The sequence below is a fragment of the Bos indicus genome, chromosome 12 (assembly GCF_029378745.1).
Source record: "Bos indicus isolate NIAB-ARS_2022 breed Sahiwal x Tharparkar chromosome 12, NIAB-ARS_B.indTharparkar_mat_pri_1.0, whole genome shotgun sequence".
In the NCBI taxonomy this organism is placed as follows: Eukaryota; Metazoa; Chordata; class Mammalia; order Artiodactyla; family Bovidae; genus Bos; species Bos indicus.
The window spans coordinates 70,736,593-70,755,890 of record NC_091771.1 but is presented as its reverse complement, the minus strand read 5'-3'; the positions used below and the strand labels follow the sequence as shown (position 1 = coordinate 70,755,890).

Sequence of the window (19,298 nt, the reverse complement as noted above, 5' to 3'; positions counted from 1 at the left end):
TTTCCTCCTCCAGGGAATCTTCCTGTCCCAGGGATCAAACTCACATCTCTTGCATCTCCTGCACTGGCAAGCAAATTCTTCACCACTGAACCACCTGGGAAGCCTGATACAATGCATAGTTTAGTTAATCTAGGCTCTCTTTCCAGGAGAGGTGATTATTTCTATATTGTGAAAGTCTCACAGTAAAGGGAATCCAGTGAGACACCTGGAAGGCAGAGGGAGAACCAATTGCCCAGCATGTCAACTGCTTCAGAACAACCTTGATGTCACTGTGTAGCCACTCTTGCCCCAGGTGTTTCTCATGTTAACTCAGCCTCCCAATCACAGCTGCACCTCTCTCTCACAAGCATGACCTTACAGAAGATAACAGGACACATTGCCAGGCTGAAAGGCCCACCCTCAGTCCCTCTGAAATGGCCTTGAGAAACAGGCACTCTACTATTCCCTGTGAGAACTCTGAGAGGATTGGTACGTTACCTGGATGAAATCTTGAAATATCTGGGGCAGTAAGTCATCCATATGCCCAATGTCTTTGGAGAAACGATTTAAAATTCTTCCTGCAAGAACAGGATATGAGAAATTACTCATTTCCTCAGATAGGAAACAAACAATTCACAAACAAATCAAAACACTGTTTGTAAAGTATATGTATTTAGAGACTTTCCTGGTGGTACAGTGTCCCCAGTGCAAAGGACATAGGTTCAATCCCTGGTCCAGGAAGATCCCACATGCCACAGAGCAACTAAGCCTTCACAACTACTGAAGCCCCTGTGCTTAGAGCCTGAGCTCCACAGCAAGAGAAGCCACTGCAGTGAGAAGCAGGAGCACCACAATGAAGAGCAGCCCTGCTTGCTGTAAGTAGAGAAAGCCCATGTGCAGCAACAAAGACCCAATCCAACTATAAATAAATACATCTTAAAAGCAATCTTGCAAGATTCTTCTTTCAAGATTGCAAAGCAATCTTGAGAAAGAAGAATGGAACTGGAGGAATCAACCTGCCTGACTTCAGGCTCTACTACAAAGCCACAGTCATCAAGACAGTCATCATACTGGCACAAAGACAGAAATATGGATCAATGGAACAAAATAGAAAGCCCAGAGATAAATCCATGCACCTATGGACACCTTATCTTTGACAAAGGAGGCAAGAATATACAATGGAGAAAAGACAATCTCTTTAACAAGTGGTGCTGGGAAAACTGGTCAACCACTTGTAAAAGAATGAAATTGGAACACTTTCTAACACCATACACAAAAATAAACTCAAAATGGATTAAAGATCTAAACGTAAGACCAGAAACTATAAAACTCCTAGAGGAGAACATAGGCAAAACACTCTCCAACATAAATCACAGCAGGATCCTCTATGACCCACCTTCCAGAATACTGGAAATAAAAGCAAAAATAAACAAATGGGACCTAATTAAAATTTAAAGCTTCTGCACAACAAAGGAAACTATAAGCAAGGTGAAAAGACAGCTGTCAAAATGGGAGAAAATAATAGCAAATGAAGCAACTGACAAACAACTAATCTCAAAAATATATAAGCAACTCCTGCAGCTCAATTCCAGAAAAATAAACGACCCAATCAAAAAATGGGCCAAAGAACTAAATAGACATTTCTCCAAAGAAGACATACAGATAGCTAACAAACACATGAAAAGATGCTCAACATCACTCATTATCAGAGAAATGCAAATCAAAACCACTATGAAGTACCATTTCACTTCAGTCAGAATGGCTGCGATCCAAAAGTCTACAAGCAATAAATGCTGAGAGAGGGTGTGGAGAAAAGGGAACCCTCTTACACTGTTGGTGGGAATGCAAACTGGTACAGCCACTATGGAGAACAGTGTGAAGATTCCTTAAAAAACTGGAAATAGAACTGCCTTATGATCCAGCAATCCCACTGCTGGGCATACACACCGAGGAAACCAGAAGGGAAAGAGACACGTGTACCCCAATGTTCATTGCAGCACTGTTTATAATAGCCAGGACATGAAAGCAACCTAGATGTCCATCAGCAGATGAATGGATAAGAAAGCTGTGGTACATATATACAATGGAGTATTATTCAGCCATTAAAAAGAATACATTTGAATCAGTTCTAATGAGATGGATGAAAACTGGAGCCTCATTATACAGAGTGAAGTAAGCCAGAAAGAAAAACACCAATACAGTATACTAACGCATATACATGGAATTTAGAAAGATGGTAACAATAACCCTGTATGCAAGTGAGCAAAAAGAGACACAGATGTATAAAACAGTCTTTTGGACTCTGTGGGAGAGGGAGAGGGTGGGATGATTTGGGAGAATTGCATTGAAACATGTATAATATCACATAAGAAACGAATTGTCAGTCCAGGTTCAATGCAGGATACAGGATGCTTGGGGCTGGTGCACTGGGATGACCCAGAGGGATGGTATGGGGAGGAAGGTGGGAGGGGAGTTCAGGAAGGGGAACACATGTACACCTGTGGCGGATTCATATTGATGTATGGCAAAACCAATACAATATTGTAAAGTAAAAAATAATAATAATAAAGAAATGATAAATGGTTAAAAATAAATAAATAAAATAAAATTATAGGTCAAATTCCCTCTAAAAAAAAAAGAAAGAGAAAACAGGATGATACCTAAAAAGAAACAAAACTACCACTAAATGTCAGTGGGTGGGGAGTTGAAACTGAGCCCTGATTTTTAAAAGAATGGAGGAATCTTGTGGCAGTATCAAAAAGGGTTGATGGATTTCAGTATGTTCCCTCCCTTTAGATCCATCCCATCTAAGACTCATTCCAAGTGCTAAGTTGGTAAATAAACAGTTGCAAAATACCCAAATTAATCCTAATGTTACACTAACTTTGCTTTAGTTGTCAAGATTAATTTTCCCAAGTGATACTCTTTAAATCAACATAATTATAATCTCTCTGTAATTTTTTCCCTCCAGATCATTCACAGCACCTCACATTTGGGGGAAACTGTGAGTTTTGACCATTTCCAAGTTGTGAGTTTACTACTGGGGTAATAAAGTCATTATTTTCAGAGTGTACCAGGTGTGACAAGCACAGACTTATGAATAAGCATCTAAGAAGATCAGAGGGATGTAGGCAGGAAAACAAATATATTACTAAATCACTAAGGATCACTTATCATTGATTTTATTTCCCTTTTCAGAATCCACAACAATAGTATATCCACAATGATATGTATAAAGGCTGCAGGATTAGAATATGAGAACTAGTTTCTATTAAATATCTAGTGCAAACTTAAAACGCCACTTGCCACATCAAACAAAGGATTCTGCAACCATGAGGACTCTGCAGCCACCCTACAAGGGTGGTGCACCCTGAGGAGATGCAGAATGAGAAAGCAGAGGGTACTGGCCCCAGACAGGAGAGGTGCACATCAAAGGAACTGCAACAAGGAGAAGCCAATACTGACTCCAAGCTGGATCTGTTTCTTTGACCATTGCTGTTCACTGCTTTTGTTAGGAAACCCTGACCCTCTGCCTCAAAGTTAAACTAAAATGGCTTTTTTCAGCTCACAGGGGGACAATCTGACCCTCACCACCTATGAATGGCTGTAGAAAAGAAAAAATTAACGAATCCCCTCCAATTTTGCAAGGCAAATGGCTTTACTTCCTCACCTCCTCTCCTCTGTATTCTATAAAAGAACCTGGCATCCAGACCCCAATAAGATGGTTATTTTGAGACATTAGTCTGCCAGGCTTCCAAATAAAGTTGCTATTTCTTGCTTTAACACATCAGCTGTAAGACTTACTGGCATTGTGAGGCGAGCAGAGTGAGCTTGAACTTGGTAACAAGTAACCCCACTCCATGTGGTTCTCTCTTCATGCCATCACACACCAGAAACAAAGACACCATAAACAGTCTATTACAAATTCTAGTTTTGAAAATAAACACAGGGAAAAGTTCAACTTAGTGTACCTACAAAGGAGTAAATAAGTGATACCCTGAAACCTTTGGGTGTATCTTTGCAGCATTTAATTAGGCTTCTATTTCTTGAAGGAATGAAGTTCTGATAATAGACACAGGATGAAGAAACAATATATATACTAGTGTGCCTGCTGCTCTAGGATTAGTGAGCTTGAAGATTTAAACTTGGTTCCAAATCCTTGAATAATAAATACATCAGCATCTGGAGAAGCCTACAGGTCATCATCAGCCTGTTCAGCTGTGGTCAGGAGCACTCAGAGGCTGTGATAACAGAAATTCAGTCCCACTTGATGCTCCCAAATTTATAACCATAGCTTTCACATTAACAGGCAAAGTAAAGTAGAGCAGCTTCACAGCCAAAATAGCATGGACTCCTCCAATCACTTCCTCGCTATGACTTCATAATATGATGAGATCTATGTGAGCCTCTGCACCTTACCATCCTGTGCTCCACACAGTGCCTGGACTAAATGACATGTGTTGAATAAATCTGCACAAGATGCTGCCCTAAACAGTCTTATTTAATCCTCACAACAGCCTTGTCAAACAGGAAGGGCAACTGTTATTCCCATTTCACAGGAGAGGAAGTTCCCAGAAACTATGTCATTATCCTTACTAAGGTTCATTAGCTACTGCCAGTGTGCTAAATGCTATGAATATATTAACCTGTTTAATGCCCACAAAATCAAGATATTGGTAAGTGTGTGAATAATATCCTCATTTTATAGGTAAGAAAATTGAGGCACAGAGAAATTAAATAATTTTCACATAAGTATTAACATAAATATAACTGGCTATTACTACTAGTAACTAGCACCAGGACTGAAGGTAAGAAAATCGAGGCACAGAGAAATTAAATAATTTGCACATAAGTATTAACATAAATATAACTGGCTATTACTACTAGTAACTAGCACCAGGACTGAACCCAGGAAGTTGGCTCCAGAGTCCATACTTATAACCATGACAATATCCTGCCTGGAGATTTGCCTGCCCAGTAGTATCTACCTACTTTGACCTTGATCACACAGCTAGTTGATGACCAGGCAACTCCTGTCCTCTCTCCAGTCACATCCCTGCCTTAACAGGTCCTGTCAATCATGACCTGCAAAAACAAACCTGCCCTGGGCCTCAACACAAGTCTAACCAACTGAACAGAGTGGGCATATATGCTGATGAACTACCTGTTTGTAGAAACTCACGTCAGGAGACTACCTTGCAAAGCAAGACAGGTCAAAGGCCTCAGAATGGAGGAAACAACCACTGGGAAACCTTCAGGGACACCCTTACTTAGTAATGAAAATCCACCTGCTATGTACCACAAGACCTCTTAAATGTAACCAGAATTCCATTGTAAAACTAGAGGGTTGATTTTACTGAAGAGGAGGTATACCTTTCACTGATCTTGCATTTAAATTAATTTTCCATTACAATTCAGATAAACCTCAAAATATGAGCACATGCCAGAGCTCTGTGGTCCCAGAAATGGATGGACAATGAAAGAAAGAAACACACAGCCTGTCTCCTGTAGAGATGTTTCTGGAAGAAGGTCATTCCTAGTTAGCTTAACACCATGTAACACGCCCAATGTTCCAACAACTAGTCGAAGACATTTCAACACATTTGCATTGTATATTGGGTATATATAACAAATGAATTTCTAAATCATCCTGCAAAGTAAATGTTATTTTTTTACAGACATGCATAAATTGGAATAAAAGCTTATATGCTCCTATATTCAGATTTTTTTCCTACCAAGAAAAATTACTAATGAAGCTTTTTGTACAAAATGAAAAACCACGGACAGTGATTTTCTTCCAAGCGTATCTTCCATTTTCAAATATGAAAATGTAATCAGGCACTAAATGTGTTAATAAGACATATTCATTGAGAAGTTTCATGTCTGACTTACCTATTGGATTTCTGTTGAAAAACAATACCGGAGCTCTCAAAATGCTCTCCAACATTTTGTTGTGCAAAGTTTGTGAAGAATTAGCAAGGACATAGAATAACAGCAGAGACCTTGTGATGCCAAAAAGGAAGGTAGATACAGTTAACCCTGAAATAAAGAAACATCAATCAGCACAAGATCTCTGTCTAATCCTCAATGATGCTGAAGCATAGTAGGCAGTTTATAAAGATACAATGCATTTAATTCTATAGGTAAAATTTACACAAAAATTTACATACACATAGAATAAATAAAATTTTATATGTAAATATATATATATATAGTAAATTCTGTAAGAGTTTAATGCTTTCACAAAAATACATTTATAAAGAAGAATATAAAAATCAATGTTTTCCTCTCACTAAATAGAAACAACACAGGGGTAAAAATATCTGTTACCTACAGTTTCATTCTAGGCTTTCCTAATTCAATTACAAGTTCTAATAAAAACTCACAAGATTGATAATTGCAAAAAGTAGTTGATCTTCTCTCCACATTTCAAATTTCACTATTTACAAACATGTCTCACAATCTAAAAGTGAGGTATGCTTTGGTACCAGCATGTGAATTAACAGGAAATAGGAGAAATGATTTACCATTTCCCTGTAATTTACAAGGAAATTTACTTCCATGTAAAGTAGCTTCTTAAGAACCTACTGTATAGCACAGGTAACTCTATTCAGTGCTCTGTGGTGACCTAAATGGGAAGGAAATCCAAAGAGAAGATATTGTATCATTGGTTCACTTTTCTGTACCACAGAAACTAACACAACATTGGAGAGTGAGTATACTGAAATAAAAATTAATAAAATTTTAAAATATTAAAAATAAAGTAGCTACTCTAGGCCCAAGTAACTTTAAAGAGTATAAAAAGACCATGTTAAGTTGCAAGTGGACAATCTCTTAAATAACTGAATTGTAAGAAACTACATTGAAACATGTAAAATATCATGTATGAAACGAGATGCCAGTCCAGGTTCAATGCACGATACTGGATGCTTGGGGCTGGTGCACTGGAACGACCCAGAGGGATGGTATGGGGAGGGAGGAGGGAGGAGGGTTCAGGACGGGGAACACATGTATACCAAAAAAAAAACAAAAAACAAAAAAAAAAGAAAAGGACATTAGGTGAAAACTAAGGAAAAAAAAAAAAAAAAGAAACTACAAATTACGTTCTGGCATGAGATAATTAATCTAAACAAGCAATTCATCTCTCACTAAGTGTTTGATAGAACCCCAAAGCATTTGTAAACAAATATAATCATGCGAATTTATGTTTTATCAATAACATAAATGAACTCTACTATGCATATAAAGGGCTTCCCTGATAGTTCAGAGGTTAAAGCGTCTGCCTGCAGTGTGGGAGACCTGGGTTCAATCCCTGGGTTGGGAAGATCCCCTGGAGAAGGAAATGGCAACCCACTCCAGTATTCTTGCCTGGAGAATCCCATGGACGGAGGAGCCTGGCGGGCTACAGTCCATGGGGTGGCAAAGAGTCAGACATGGCTGAGCGACTGAACTGAACTGAACTGATGCATATAAAAATTAAAAGAGCCCTCTAAACATCTCTTCAACCCACAATGCTAAATAGAGTTGGAGTAACTTCTGTAATAAATATTCCATCAAACATTTTTTTCCATTCAGCTGACCAGTATTATTTAAATTCTGAAAGCTGCTCAAATTCCTGAATTCCATTAACAGCCATTTGCCTTAAGCCCACCATCCGATATGGATGTGTAACAGAACACCTCCCTTCTTCTCTAAGCTCTCATTGTCCACCAATCCAGAAGGTAAACTGCTGGTGGATTCAAGTTTCTTGACAAGCAATCAACAAAATAAATGCCAAATTTTAGTGAGTGGATTTTTACATAACACACTCTTTGTTAATCTTTGTACAAGCATTTGTACAAGCAAACTTTGAAAAGCATTTTCTGTGAGGATATTTAAATTTTTATTTAGTTTTTGTTTTAATTTTATTAGGGTACAGTTGCTTTACACTGTTGTGTTAGTTTCTGCTGTACAATGAAGTTAACCAGCTGTATGTATACATATATCCCCTCCCTCATAGACCTCCCTTGCCCCCATCCCTCCCCTCTAGGTCACCACAGAGCACTGAGCTGAGCTCCCTGTGCTACACAGCAGCTTCCGACTAGCTATCTGTTTTACACATGGTAGTGTATGTATGCCAATCCTAATCTCCCAGTTCATCTTCCCCACCTCCCTACCCCTCACTGTGTCCACACATCTGTTCTCTACATCTATGACTCTGTTCCTGCCCTGTAGTTTTATATGTACTGTTTTTCTAGATTCCATATATATGCATTAATATAAGCATTTTGTTTGTTTTTCTCTTTTGACTTACTTTACTCTGCATGATAGACTCTAGGTCCATCCACATCTCTACAAATGACCCAATTTCCTTACTTTCTATGGATCAGTAATATTCCAGTGTATATATGTACCATAAATGAAATGAAAAGACAGTCCTGAGAATGGGAGAAAATAACTGCAGACTAAGCAACTGACAGGGATTAGTCCCCACAATATACAAGCAGCTCATGCAGCTCAATATCAGGGGAAAAAAATTAAAAATGGGCAGAAGACCTAAATAGACCTTTCTTCAAAGAAGACATACAGATGCCCAAGAGGCACGTGAAAAGATGGTCAGCATCACTATTAGAGAGATGTTGATCAAAACTACAATAAGATATTACCTCACACCAGTCAGAATGGCCATGATCAAAAAATACACAAACAATAAATGCTAGAGAGTGTGGAGAAAAAACAAACCCCTTGCACTGTTGGTAGGAATGTAAATTGATACAGCCACTATGGGGAGCAGTATGGAGGTACCTTAGAAAACTAGAAATACAACTACTATATGACCCAGCAATCTCACAACTGGGCCTATACCCTGAGAAAACCATAATTCAAAAAGACACATGTACCCCAATATTCATAGCAGCAATATTTACAAAACCCACGGCATGGAAGCAACCTAAATGTCCATCAACAAATGGACATTTTAGATGAAGATACCCTTTAAGTAGTACATAATGCGATATACAGTCTAAACATTCTTGTGAATAGAGACAGTCCTGCTAATATTAGTCTGGCACACCAAATGTTAAATTAATCACACAGTTGGGGAGGAGATAACACTGTGATCTCAAGATAAGAAAGAGAAGGAATCTGATCCCAGGCCCTGGATTTCCCCTGTTTAGCTTCTCTAGTAATTAGTGAAGCCCAAGAGATGACCAGTGTGGTAAAGGGGAGCTTTGCATACCTGGTAGGGAATAATGCTTTTAACTGGAACCCATGCTGCCAGAGGATTTCACCCAAGATCAATAAAAGCCAGGGGTTATTTAGACTGAATTGGAACATCCTGAACCACAGGGTGGGGATTCATTTCTAATCCCCTTGCCCATCCATATAGTGGATAAAAGATTTAGCTAAAGCAATCTATTTAATAGACAATAGCCATGTATTTTCCAGGGGCTGATTTTCTGAATGTGCAATACTGGTTTAACTACCAAAATCCAGTAGAGAGCAAATTAAGAGTCTTCATTCAACCTCTTTTCTTCTAGTAGATCTTTAAAATAATTATTCTAATTAATTCACAGAGTAAATGAGACTAAGACAATCAGTTAATACATTACTGAATTACTCTAGAAGCCCTAGTTTATCACACAGACTCTTTATAAACACCTTGCTGCTGCTGCTGAGTCACTTCAGTCGTGTCCGACTCTGTGCAACCCCATAGATGGCAGCCCACCAGGATGCCCCATCCCTGGGATTCTCCAGGCAAGAACACTGGAGTGGGTTGCCATTTCCTTCTCCAATGCATGAAAGTGAAAAGTGAAAGTGAAGTCTCTCAGTCATGTCCAACCCTCAGTGACCCCATGGACTGCAGCCTTCCAGGCTCCTCCATCCATGGGAGTTTCCAGGCAAGAGTACTGGAGTGGGGTGCCACTGCCTTCTCCATAAACACTTTAGACTCTGCTATAATGGAGCAGATGACGCAACTTTACCTGAATAAACTCCTAAGAACCAGTTCAGAACAAACATTACATCTGTGGCTTCTTCTACATATGTCCCAAAATACAGGCCACTTTGTACATTCGCCCTATGAAACAGGGAAGAAGAAATATTACACTATAGATTATATATAGAATTTACACAAATATCAAAAATTTTACCTCAATTCAAGAAATGTATTTTATGCTGTAAAGTGTTTCCCAGCTCACAAGACCCTGTGTGTATCTCCCCTTTAAAAATCTGAATCAGTTTTCAAAACTGTCTGTGAAGACAGACTTAGAAAAGGAACTTACAGTTGCTGAGGGGAAGGATAATTAGAGAGTTTGGATGGTCATGCACACATTGCTAGATTTAACAGAGGTAACCAACAAGGATTTATTGTACAGCACATGGAACTCTGCCCAGTGTTACGTGGCAGCCTGGATGTGAGCAGGGTTTGGGGGAGAATGGATACATGCATATGTATGACTGAGTCCCTTAGAAGTTCATCTGATAGTTCACCTGATAGTTCACCAACTATCACAACGTTGTTGATCGGCTATACTCCAATACAATATTAAAAGTTCAAAAAAAGTAAAAAAAAAAAACTTTCTGTGAAGAAGCTGCTAGAGGGAGGGACATGGGAGAGATCACAGGGGGATCACACACCACCCACAGGAACTTTTATTTTTCTTCAGGGAAACTACGTGAGGGTCAGTCCCCCTGACTTTGTGGGAAAGTGAGGCTTTGTATAGACTTTCAGCACTTTCAGTCAGACCAGGAATCACTCACCAGTTTAAAAGCCACCAATCCTGCAGGACGTAGGCAACCTGGAGCAGGAAACAGCAGTCATTCACACACTGACATCACTGAGCCTCACACCCCGCTCACTAGGAAGGGGGACGGAAAGGCTCCAGAACATGGAGATGGTCCTTCCAGCTCAGGTCTGCACCAATCCCCATGCCCAGATGACCACAGGTCAGGGGAGAGCATGTTACAGTTTAACATGTTTAAAAGAAACCCCCTTTTCCCTAGAAGACTTTGCTCCCCAAATATAATGTATTTCAATGCAAATCCAAGTAGACTGTGAAAGGCAGTAATAACAGTACAAATGTTAGGATTTTTCAAAGCAAAAAGCTTGACAGGTACAGTGATGGTCAGTTCCAGTGTCAGCTTGGCTAGGCCAGTCTCCAGTGATTCAACCAAACACTGGTCTAGATGTTGCCGTGAAGGTAGTTTGTGGATGTAGTTCACATCCTTCATCAGAAGTTAAGTAGAGGAGATCACCCTCAACACTGTGGTTGCCTCATCCAGTCAGTCAAAGGCCCTTAGAGCAAAACCTGAGGCTTCCTGGAGGAGGAAGAAATTCTGCCTCAAGACATCAGGGTCAGCTCCTGCCTGAGGTTCCAGCCTACAGGCCTGCCTTTCTGATTTCACATTCACCCAGCTAGATCCCACAACCTCATGAGCCAATTATTTGAGACAAATCTCTTAATACACAAAAATAATCATAAAATGCAATATAAATAGTATGTAAATATCAACCTGGGTACACAAATCAAAATAAACGCCCTTACGTACCTGAGCTGCGATGTTTACTAGAATAAGGAAGATGATGACAGACCAGTGAGCACCAGCTGTGAAGTAACTTGCATAGGTCTTAAAATCCACTTTTCTTTCCAACTGGTCTCCTAAAGGTAGTGTAACCTGTATGTTCTCAGTCTAGAAGGGAAACATGGCAGTGAGAGATGAAATTTTATATAATGAACCCCAAATTTCAAGAGTTCAACACTGCCCTCCACTGCAAAACTGTGGGGAAACAGACACATCGCATACAGTGGCAGGAGTGCGGATGGTCCATCTCCTGTGGAGAAGGGTGTGGGAATATCTGGCCAAATCACATATGCATTTACCCCTGGACACAGCCATCCTACTTCTAGGAATCTATTAGAAATAAAAGAATATCCTCACAAGGTTATTCACTGTTGGGTAGCTTTGCTTAAAATAGATCATGACTTTCAGCACACACACAACAAAATCAATTAATGTATAAATGCAGAAGTTTGCTCTAAAATAACACACAAAATGATATGGAGCTAATATATCCCTCTAGATGACTTGTGTCACTCAATGATAGAAACAGAAAACACAGGCTCAAAATACTAGCCAAATACAGTAAACTGAGATCACAGAGAGGGCTGGAATAATCAGTTTGGATAGCACATTGCAAACGTATGATCTGAATCTATTTGATTCTGAAATTTCAGAGTGATTCTTGAGTTTAGAAAGTGAACAGCTAATCCCAGTAATTATCAGAATCAGCCAGGCTCCTGGGTTTGGATATCAAAGAATATCTGTGTATTTTAAGGGAGCTCTAGTATATTTCTGCATTTCTGTCTGGAGCACTTAGAATGCATTATAGAGTCACGGGAGCCTAAAATGTTCTACTCTACCCTGGCCACTGGATCCAAGGTTGATAAGATGTGGTTGTCGGTCTTCAAGGGGAAGAAAGGAGTACGGGAACTAACAGCGAAGTGTCTGTCATGTGTCAGGTCCTTTGCACGTTACCTCTGACCTATCACAAACCATCTGACACCAAGGCAAAATACTACCATTAGTCATATGCAGTGCTAGAACATTCCAACATACAGGAAAAATAGATGATTTACTATGGCAACAGCAGGACTCAGTCTAAGGTAGTCTTCATATTAAGCTTCTGGATGCATAAGGGAAGTTGGGAGCCATGAGAGCAAGTAGGACACAACCATGGTAAACTGAAGAGTTCTCAATCAGTGTGAGCCACATGTACCCAGAAATGCACAGCAGTGCACCCACTACTGACCTCCATAAGGTTTTCCAACTACACCCAAAGGAGAACCACAAACAGGCTTGCTCCCTTCATGCTTTCCCATGAATTCCATGGAATAAGACTTTGGGAACTTAAGGGTCTACTTTGGGAAAAATGAAGATATCATTAGAGAAGCAGACTGAAGGTCCATGAAGCCACCAAGAGCAGAAAGACCAGGGCACACTGATGGATAGAAACTCACATCTTGGTCTTCTGGAGCTACATCCTTCCATGAGGGTCTAGGAGACTGTAGAGACCAACTCAAAGACTTGGAAATCAGAGTGGGAGTTCCTGGAACTGGAGATGGTTCAGATTGCTTATTCCTGTTGTCAAAAAGGGAAAGAATATCTACCCTAGATTTCAGGAACTCAGAGTAAGTCCCCCTTTTCACTGTTTTGCCCTAAAATAAAAAAAAAATTGAGAGGAATTAATTTACATTTGATAATATTAAAACAAGCTAAATACTAGTCAAGAAAAGTTATGTGGCCTTAAATTGTGGTTTTTGTAAAAAAAAAAAAAAAATCTCTGAGTCTAGAAGTCTTGTTGAAAAATCTAGTTCAGTCAACTCAGTATAGAACTGAGCATTGTGTTCTCTGCCAAACCCTGTGTTAGGTGCTAGGGGATATGAAAGAAACATGTGCTTGTGTGTTTAAAATGCAGGTCATTGACATAAGTACCCTGGGCCCTTGGGGAAGCAAAAAGCACAGAGTTTGGTGTAAGGATCAGCACAGTCTCTACAGACAACATGGGAATTGAGAGAAGCCTCCCTGGTGGCTCAGACAGTACAGAATATGCCTGCAATGTGGGAGACCTGGGTTCGACCCCTGGGTTGGGAAGATCCCCTAGAAGAGGGCATGGCAATCCACTCCAGTGTTCTTGCCTGGGAAATCCCATGGACAGAGGGTCCATGGGGTCACAAAGAGTCTGACATGACTTGAATGACTAAGCACATACAGCACATTAGGTGAGAAGCAGAATTTTTAAAAACAGTCAACTGGGGAGGATATTCCAGGAAAGAAATTTAAACTTAACCCAGAGGTGGGGACCAGCACATCTGCATATGGGTAAGAGTCTCTCATTAAATCTTCACTGACCACTGTCACTGTCACACTGTCATGTGCCCGGCTGGGATAACAGGAACCAGTCCCGGACAGAAAATCCAAGAGAGGCCTCTCCTTGGTCTACAACTGTCCCCAGACACTCAGCAAGTTTCCAACTTAAAATTCAATATTCCACCTTTTAAAGTAATTAAACAAGGAGGCCATGGGGCTGGGGTGGCTCTAAAGCCTTGGCAGTCTGTGTCCACAAACCAAAACCTAAGCCAGAATCAGTGCACTCAGATCCGAGAGAAAAACTTAAGACCAACCAACCACAAGCAGCCAACCAGCCTTCCCCAAAACAGGCAACTGCTTAAGCTATAGCCAATCTCATCATGTTCTTCGAACACGAGTGACAGATCCTTGCACAGTTTCCCTCCCTTAGAAAGTCATATAAAAAAATATGTTTCACTATTTTCTGACCCCTAAGCAAGACACACCTGAATCACTCAGTGGCAAACAAAACATATAGGAGAAAAATCCCAGGATGCAAAACTCATCAAATGCAAGCAGCTCTGGTCAACAGTGGTCAGATGGAAGATGACTCCGGACCCTGGTTGGGACCCCTCTCACCCTTTCCCCTGAGGTGAGCCAATGGGAGAAACCCAGTGAAGCATCTGGGTACCATCTGATACTTCAGAGCTAGAAACGTATGTAGGATATGGTGTGTCTTGTTCCACTTGGGAGGCAAAATTCATACACCTCTTCAAGGAAATTAGTGCTCACCACTTGATATCTGTAATATACACAATGAAATGACTGGTAGTACAAAGACAGCAATTTCACTGAGCAGCCAAGCACTGACAATTCCAAGGGGACAAGGGGGCAGCCATCCCCCCCTCTGCTGTGAGAGACGGACCAAACAAACACTAAGGATGGACCCCACTCATGCAGGAGTATTCACCAGTGGACAAATAGTTGTTTTGTTAGTAGTAAAATTGGGGGTAGTGTCCTCAAAGGAAGTAATAAGGGGACCCTAAAACATCTAGGGATGGAATAAATAGGTTATTCTCTTGCCCACTGATCCTGTGCTCATAACACTGTCAACACTGGGATTTGCACACTAGAATTGCACTCTCTGCACATGAAATCAACTGCTCTCAAGCTCAGAAAACCTTAACCACGACCCCCTTCCCATTCCTAGAGGAGCAGGTAGGAGTCAACACATGGAACTGCTTCCAGAGAGACAGAGGTTCTGCATTCTAATAATCTTTCTTAGAGCAGAGATTCATTTCTTAAGTCGAGAATTTGACCAAGAGCCTGTGGAACAGTCAGGGATTAATGACAAAGGTGCTAAGACACAGAGGCAAACAAGCCAAGGAGTGAAGCATCAAACGACCTCTAAGTCTGAATACTTCTCACTACTCTCCACCCCACCCCCAACCATGCTAGGAGTTGTGGGTTGGATGGTGCCCCCTCCTCAAAAAGATAAGTTCACACATGACACCTGTGAACATGACCTTATTTGGAAGCAGGGTCTTTGCAGATATAATCAAGTTAAGATAAGGTCACCCTGGAGTAGGGTGACCCTATATCCAATATGACTGATGTTCTTATGAGACTCAGACAAACATGGGGACAATGACCATGTGACATCAGAGGCAGAGACCACAGTGCTGTAGCTGGAAGCCAAGGAACACCAAGGAAGGCCAGTGAACACCAGAGGCTGGAGGGAAGGAATCTCCCTTGGAGCCTTCAGGAGAGCATAGCCATGCCAGCATCTAGATTTGGGACTTGTAGCCTCCAGAACAAGGAGACAATAAACTTCTGTTGTTTTAAGTCACCCAGTTTGCGGTGCTTGGTTACAGCAGCTCTAGAAACTGATACTCTAGCCTGAGCCCACACTTCTGTCTCCTCAGCTTTACTAAGATTCCTAATTACTTCTTCTGTCACCCCTCCAGTGACCATCAGAGGAATCTTTCAAATCCACATCAGATCACATCCCTCCTCTGTTCTGGATCATCCGATGGCTTCCATCCCACAACCGCCCATTGTCCACTGCTCAGAGACCAGCTCCCTTCTGTCCCCTGCTCACTCTCCTCAGACACTCTGGTCTTCCTGCCATTCCTTCAACCTGCCCAGTCAGCTCCTTCCTTAGGGAGTCTGCCTTCCTTAGGACCCCCTGCCTCAGACCCCCCTCCCCCAGGTGACAATGTGGCCCCCACCTTCATGTCACTCAGACCCCGTAAGGCACCATCTCTTCAGGGAGGCAGCCAGGATGTCAGGCCACCTCTCTCTCTGTCACATCCTCCCCATAAGAACAGGAGCCCAATGAAAGCAGGGCCTTGTCCTCCTGCCGCATAGGCTCCCACACGTATTGGACACAGAGAGACCTGGGCAGGGGGACCAGCAACTGGCGACACCAGCAGAGTGGGCATCTCTGACCTGAGTGCTTGGATACCCAACCTGGCTTCTGGTGTTAATGGAAGATGCTCTTTAGGCAAACTATGTATAACAATCACTTAGATACAATCAGATGTTAGTATCTCTAATTTCTAAGTGATACATTTTGACTTAAGTTGTGAAAGGAAAATGAAAACTTCTAAACAAAATTGAATCATTATCCTTAACAGATTTCATCAGAACAGTGACGATTTAGTAATACTGTTGCACTTTTATATACTTTAGGGTTTATGTGACTTAGAGTGTAGTAGTGACATTTCCTGCATTGGGGAAGGAAATGGCAATCCACTCCACGTTCTTGCCTGGAGTATCCCAGGGATTGGGGAGCCTGGTGGGCTGACATCTATGGGGCCGCACAGTCAAACATGACTGAAGCGACTTAGCAGCAGCAGCAGCAGTGACATTTCTGGACTTACCAGGTGGTGCCAGTGGTAAAGAACCTGACTGCCAATGAGACAGGATTCAATAGCAAGAGACTCGGGTTTGATCCCTGAGTCAGGAAGATTCCCTGGAGGAAGCCATGGCCACCCCCTCCAGTATTGTTGCCTGGAGATTCCCATGGACAGGAGCCTTGGGGGTTACAGGTCTTTGGGTTCATCCTCCAAGGCATGAACACCACCTACTCTGAGAAGGGGGTGTTTACCATGAATCCAAGGAGAATGACCTGTGGGGAGGTCTGTTCTTCAACACACGTGAGAGAAAAGCAATTCCCCAGACTTCTAGAAACCACTTACATCTTTCAGTATCAGAATCTGACTTGCATCTTCTAGGTACTGCAACTGATGAGTTACTAAGATTGTGATTTTCTCCTTCAAGGCCTGACGAATACACCTACAAATGCAAAAGGCACAGTATGCAAATGCACATTAATGGGGTGCTTCAAACTGGAAACTTATATTTTGAAAAAAATAAGACAAAGACTACACAGTAGTCAAAAATCTGCAGTTTAAATACCAAATCAATAATAAAAATTAAACATAAATCAATTAATCTTACTAGGTTCTTACATTTATCCCCAGTAAATTTGAACCTAACTCATCCCCAGTAAATTTGAACCTAACTCTGACTATGCCAAAGCCTTTGACTGTGTGGATCACAATAAACTGTGGAAAATTCTTTAAGCGATGGGAATATCAGGCCACCTGACCTCCCTCTTGAGAAAACTGTATGCAGGTCAGTAAGCAACAGTTAGAACTGGACATGGAACAACAGACTGGTTCCAAATAGGAAAAGGAGTACGTCAAGGCTGTATATTGTCACCCTGCTTGTTTAACTTATATGCAGAGTACATCATGAGAAATGCCAGGTTGGATGACGGACAAGCTGCAATCAAGATTGCTAGGAGAGAAATATCAATAACCTCAGATATGCAGATAACACCACCCTTATGGCAGAAAATGAAGAATAACTAAAGAGCCTCTTGATGAAAGTGAAAGAGGAGAGTGAAAAAGTTGGCTTAAAGCTCAACATTCAGAAAACTAAGATCATGGCATCCAGTACCATTACTTCATGGCAAATAGATGGGGAAACAGTGGCTATTTTGGGGGGCTCCAAAATCACTGCAGATGGTGATTGCAGCCATGAAATTAAAAGATGCTTACTCCTTGGAAGAAAAGTTATGACCAACCTAGACAGCATATTAAAAAGCAGAGATATAACTTTGTCAACAAAGGTCCATCTAGTCAAGGCTATGGTTTTTCCAGTGGTCATGTATGGATGTGAGAGTTGTACTATAAAGAAAGTTGAGAGCCAAAGAATTGATGGCTATTGAACTGTGGTGTTGGAGAAGACTCTTGAGAGTCCCTTGGACTGCAAGGAGATCCAACCAGTCCATCCTAAAGGAGATCAGTCCTGTGTTTTCATTGGAAGCACTGATGTTGAAGCTGAAACTCCAATACTTTGGCCACCTGATGAGAAGAGCTGACTCATTTGAAAAGACCCTGATACTAGGAAAGATTGAGGGCAGGAGGAGAAGGGAACTACAGAGGATGAGATGGTTGGATGGCATCACCAACTCGATGGACGTGAGTTTCAGTGAACTCCGGGAGGTGGTGATAGACAGGGAGGCCTGGCATGCTGCAGTTCATGGGGTCGAAAAGGGTCGGACATGACCATGCGACTGAACTGAAAAACTTCTAAAAAGTAATCCAATGAAGGAGGGGCACCAATAGCTAAGTTTTGTTTTTTCTTTTCCCTAAAACTCAGCTTAACAATTATTTACATGTTTCATAAAGAAAAGCAACTAATACTGAGATTCCTAAATTTGACTGAACTAAAATACTATTTCATCGCTATGTGGGAATGAGAGAAGAGGGATCTATGTCATATAAAAATGTGTACATTCTAGGGCAACTTTCTACATGATTATAATCAATTATGTAAATATTAGCAATGAAAAAACTAATAGATTCTCTGTAATCTTTGCCACAGTGCATTTGCTAAACACTTGCTCCCAAAGAACGTTAGACAGAAACTAAATCCTAGTGTGGCCTCCATCAGTCTCTGCAAAATTCCCAGTCCCAATCAGGAAGCAAGACTTCTTTCATCAGGACTGAACACCTTCCAAACATGAAAATAAAAGAACAGAACCCAAATGGCCCCAATCAAAATGGAAATCATCCAACAGCTCAGAGCACCCACCAGTTCTCTATAGTCAAAACCCCCCTCACTATTCAACCTTAAATTTTTTTCACAAAAAAAAAAAAAAAATTACAACTGCTCCTACCTTTTAAAAGCAGACCCCTAGGAACTCAGCCCCAGTCTCATCCCACAGGGTCCACAACCCCTCTAGGGAAGCGAGCGTCCAGGTCTGGCACCCCGCTGACCGTGGGCAGGGCTCCAGGCAGGTACTCTGGGAACCTAAGCCCCTTGCAGAGCAAATCTCAGGAGCATGGGCCACACCTCAGCCTGTGAGTGAGTCAGATGGAGAATCTGGAGGCAGCAGGCTGCAGCTCAGTCCCTCTCAGGAGTCTGACGATGTCAGACAAGCAACTAAACTTCATTTTCTTCATCTCAGAATGTCA

General features: G+C 41.3%; 1 protein-coding gene across 2 annotated transcripts in view; it reads right to left on the bottom strand.

Moving 5' to 3' along the window:
* The window catches only part of LOC139186232 (ATP-binding cassette sub-family C member 4-like), a 152,755-nt gene that overhangs the window by 85,672 nt on the left and 47,785 nt on the right, over nt 1-19,298 (bottom strand). For both annotated transcript variants that reach the window (XM_070800394.1, XM_070800395.1), the window contains exons 11-17: nt 17,010-17,106; nt 12,978-13,175; nt 11,509-11,649; nt 10,720-10,757; nt 9,942-10,036; nt 5,872-6,018; nt 478-557 (exon numbers count right to left, since the gene is read on the bottom strand). In XM_070800394.1, the coding sequence (XP_070656495.1) occupies nt 478-557; nt 5,872-6,018; nt 9,942-10,036; nt 10,720-10,757; nt 11,509-11,649; nt 12,978-13,175; nt 17,010-17,106 (796 nt within the window). The remainder of the gene's footprint in view (nt 1-477; nt 558-5,871; nt 6,019-9,941; nt 10,037-10,719; nt 10,758-11,508; nt 11,650-12,977; nt 13,176-17,009; nt 17,107-19,298) is intronic.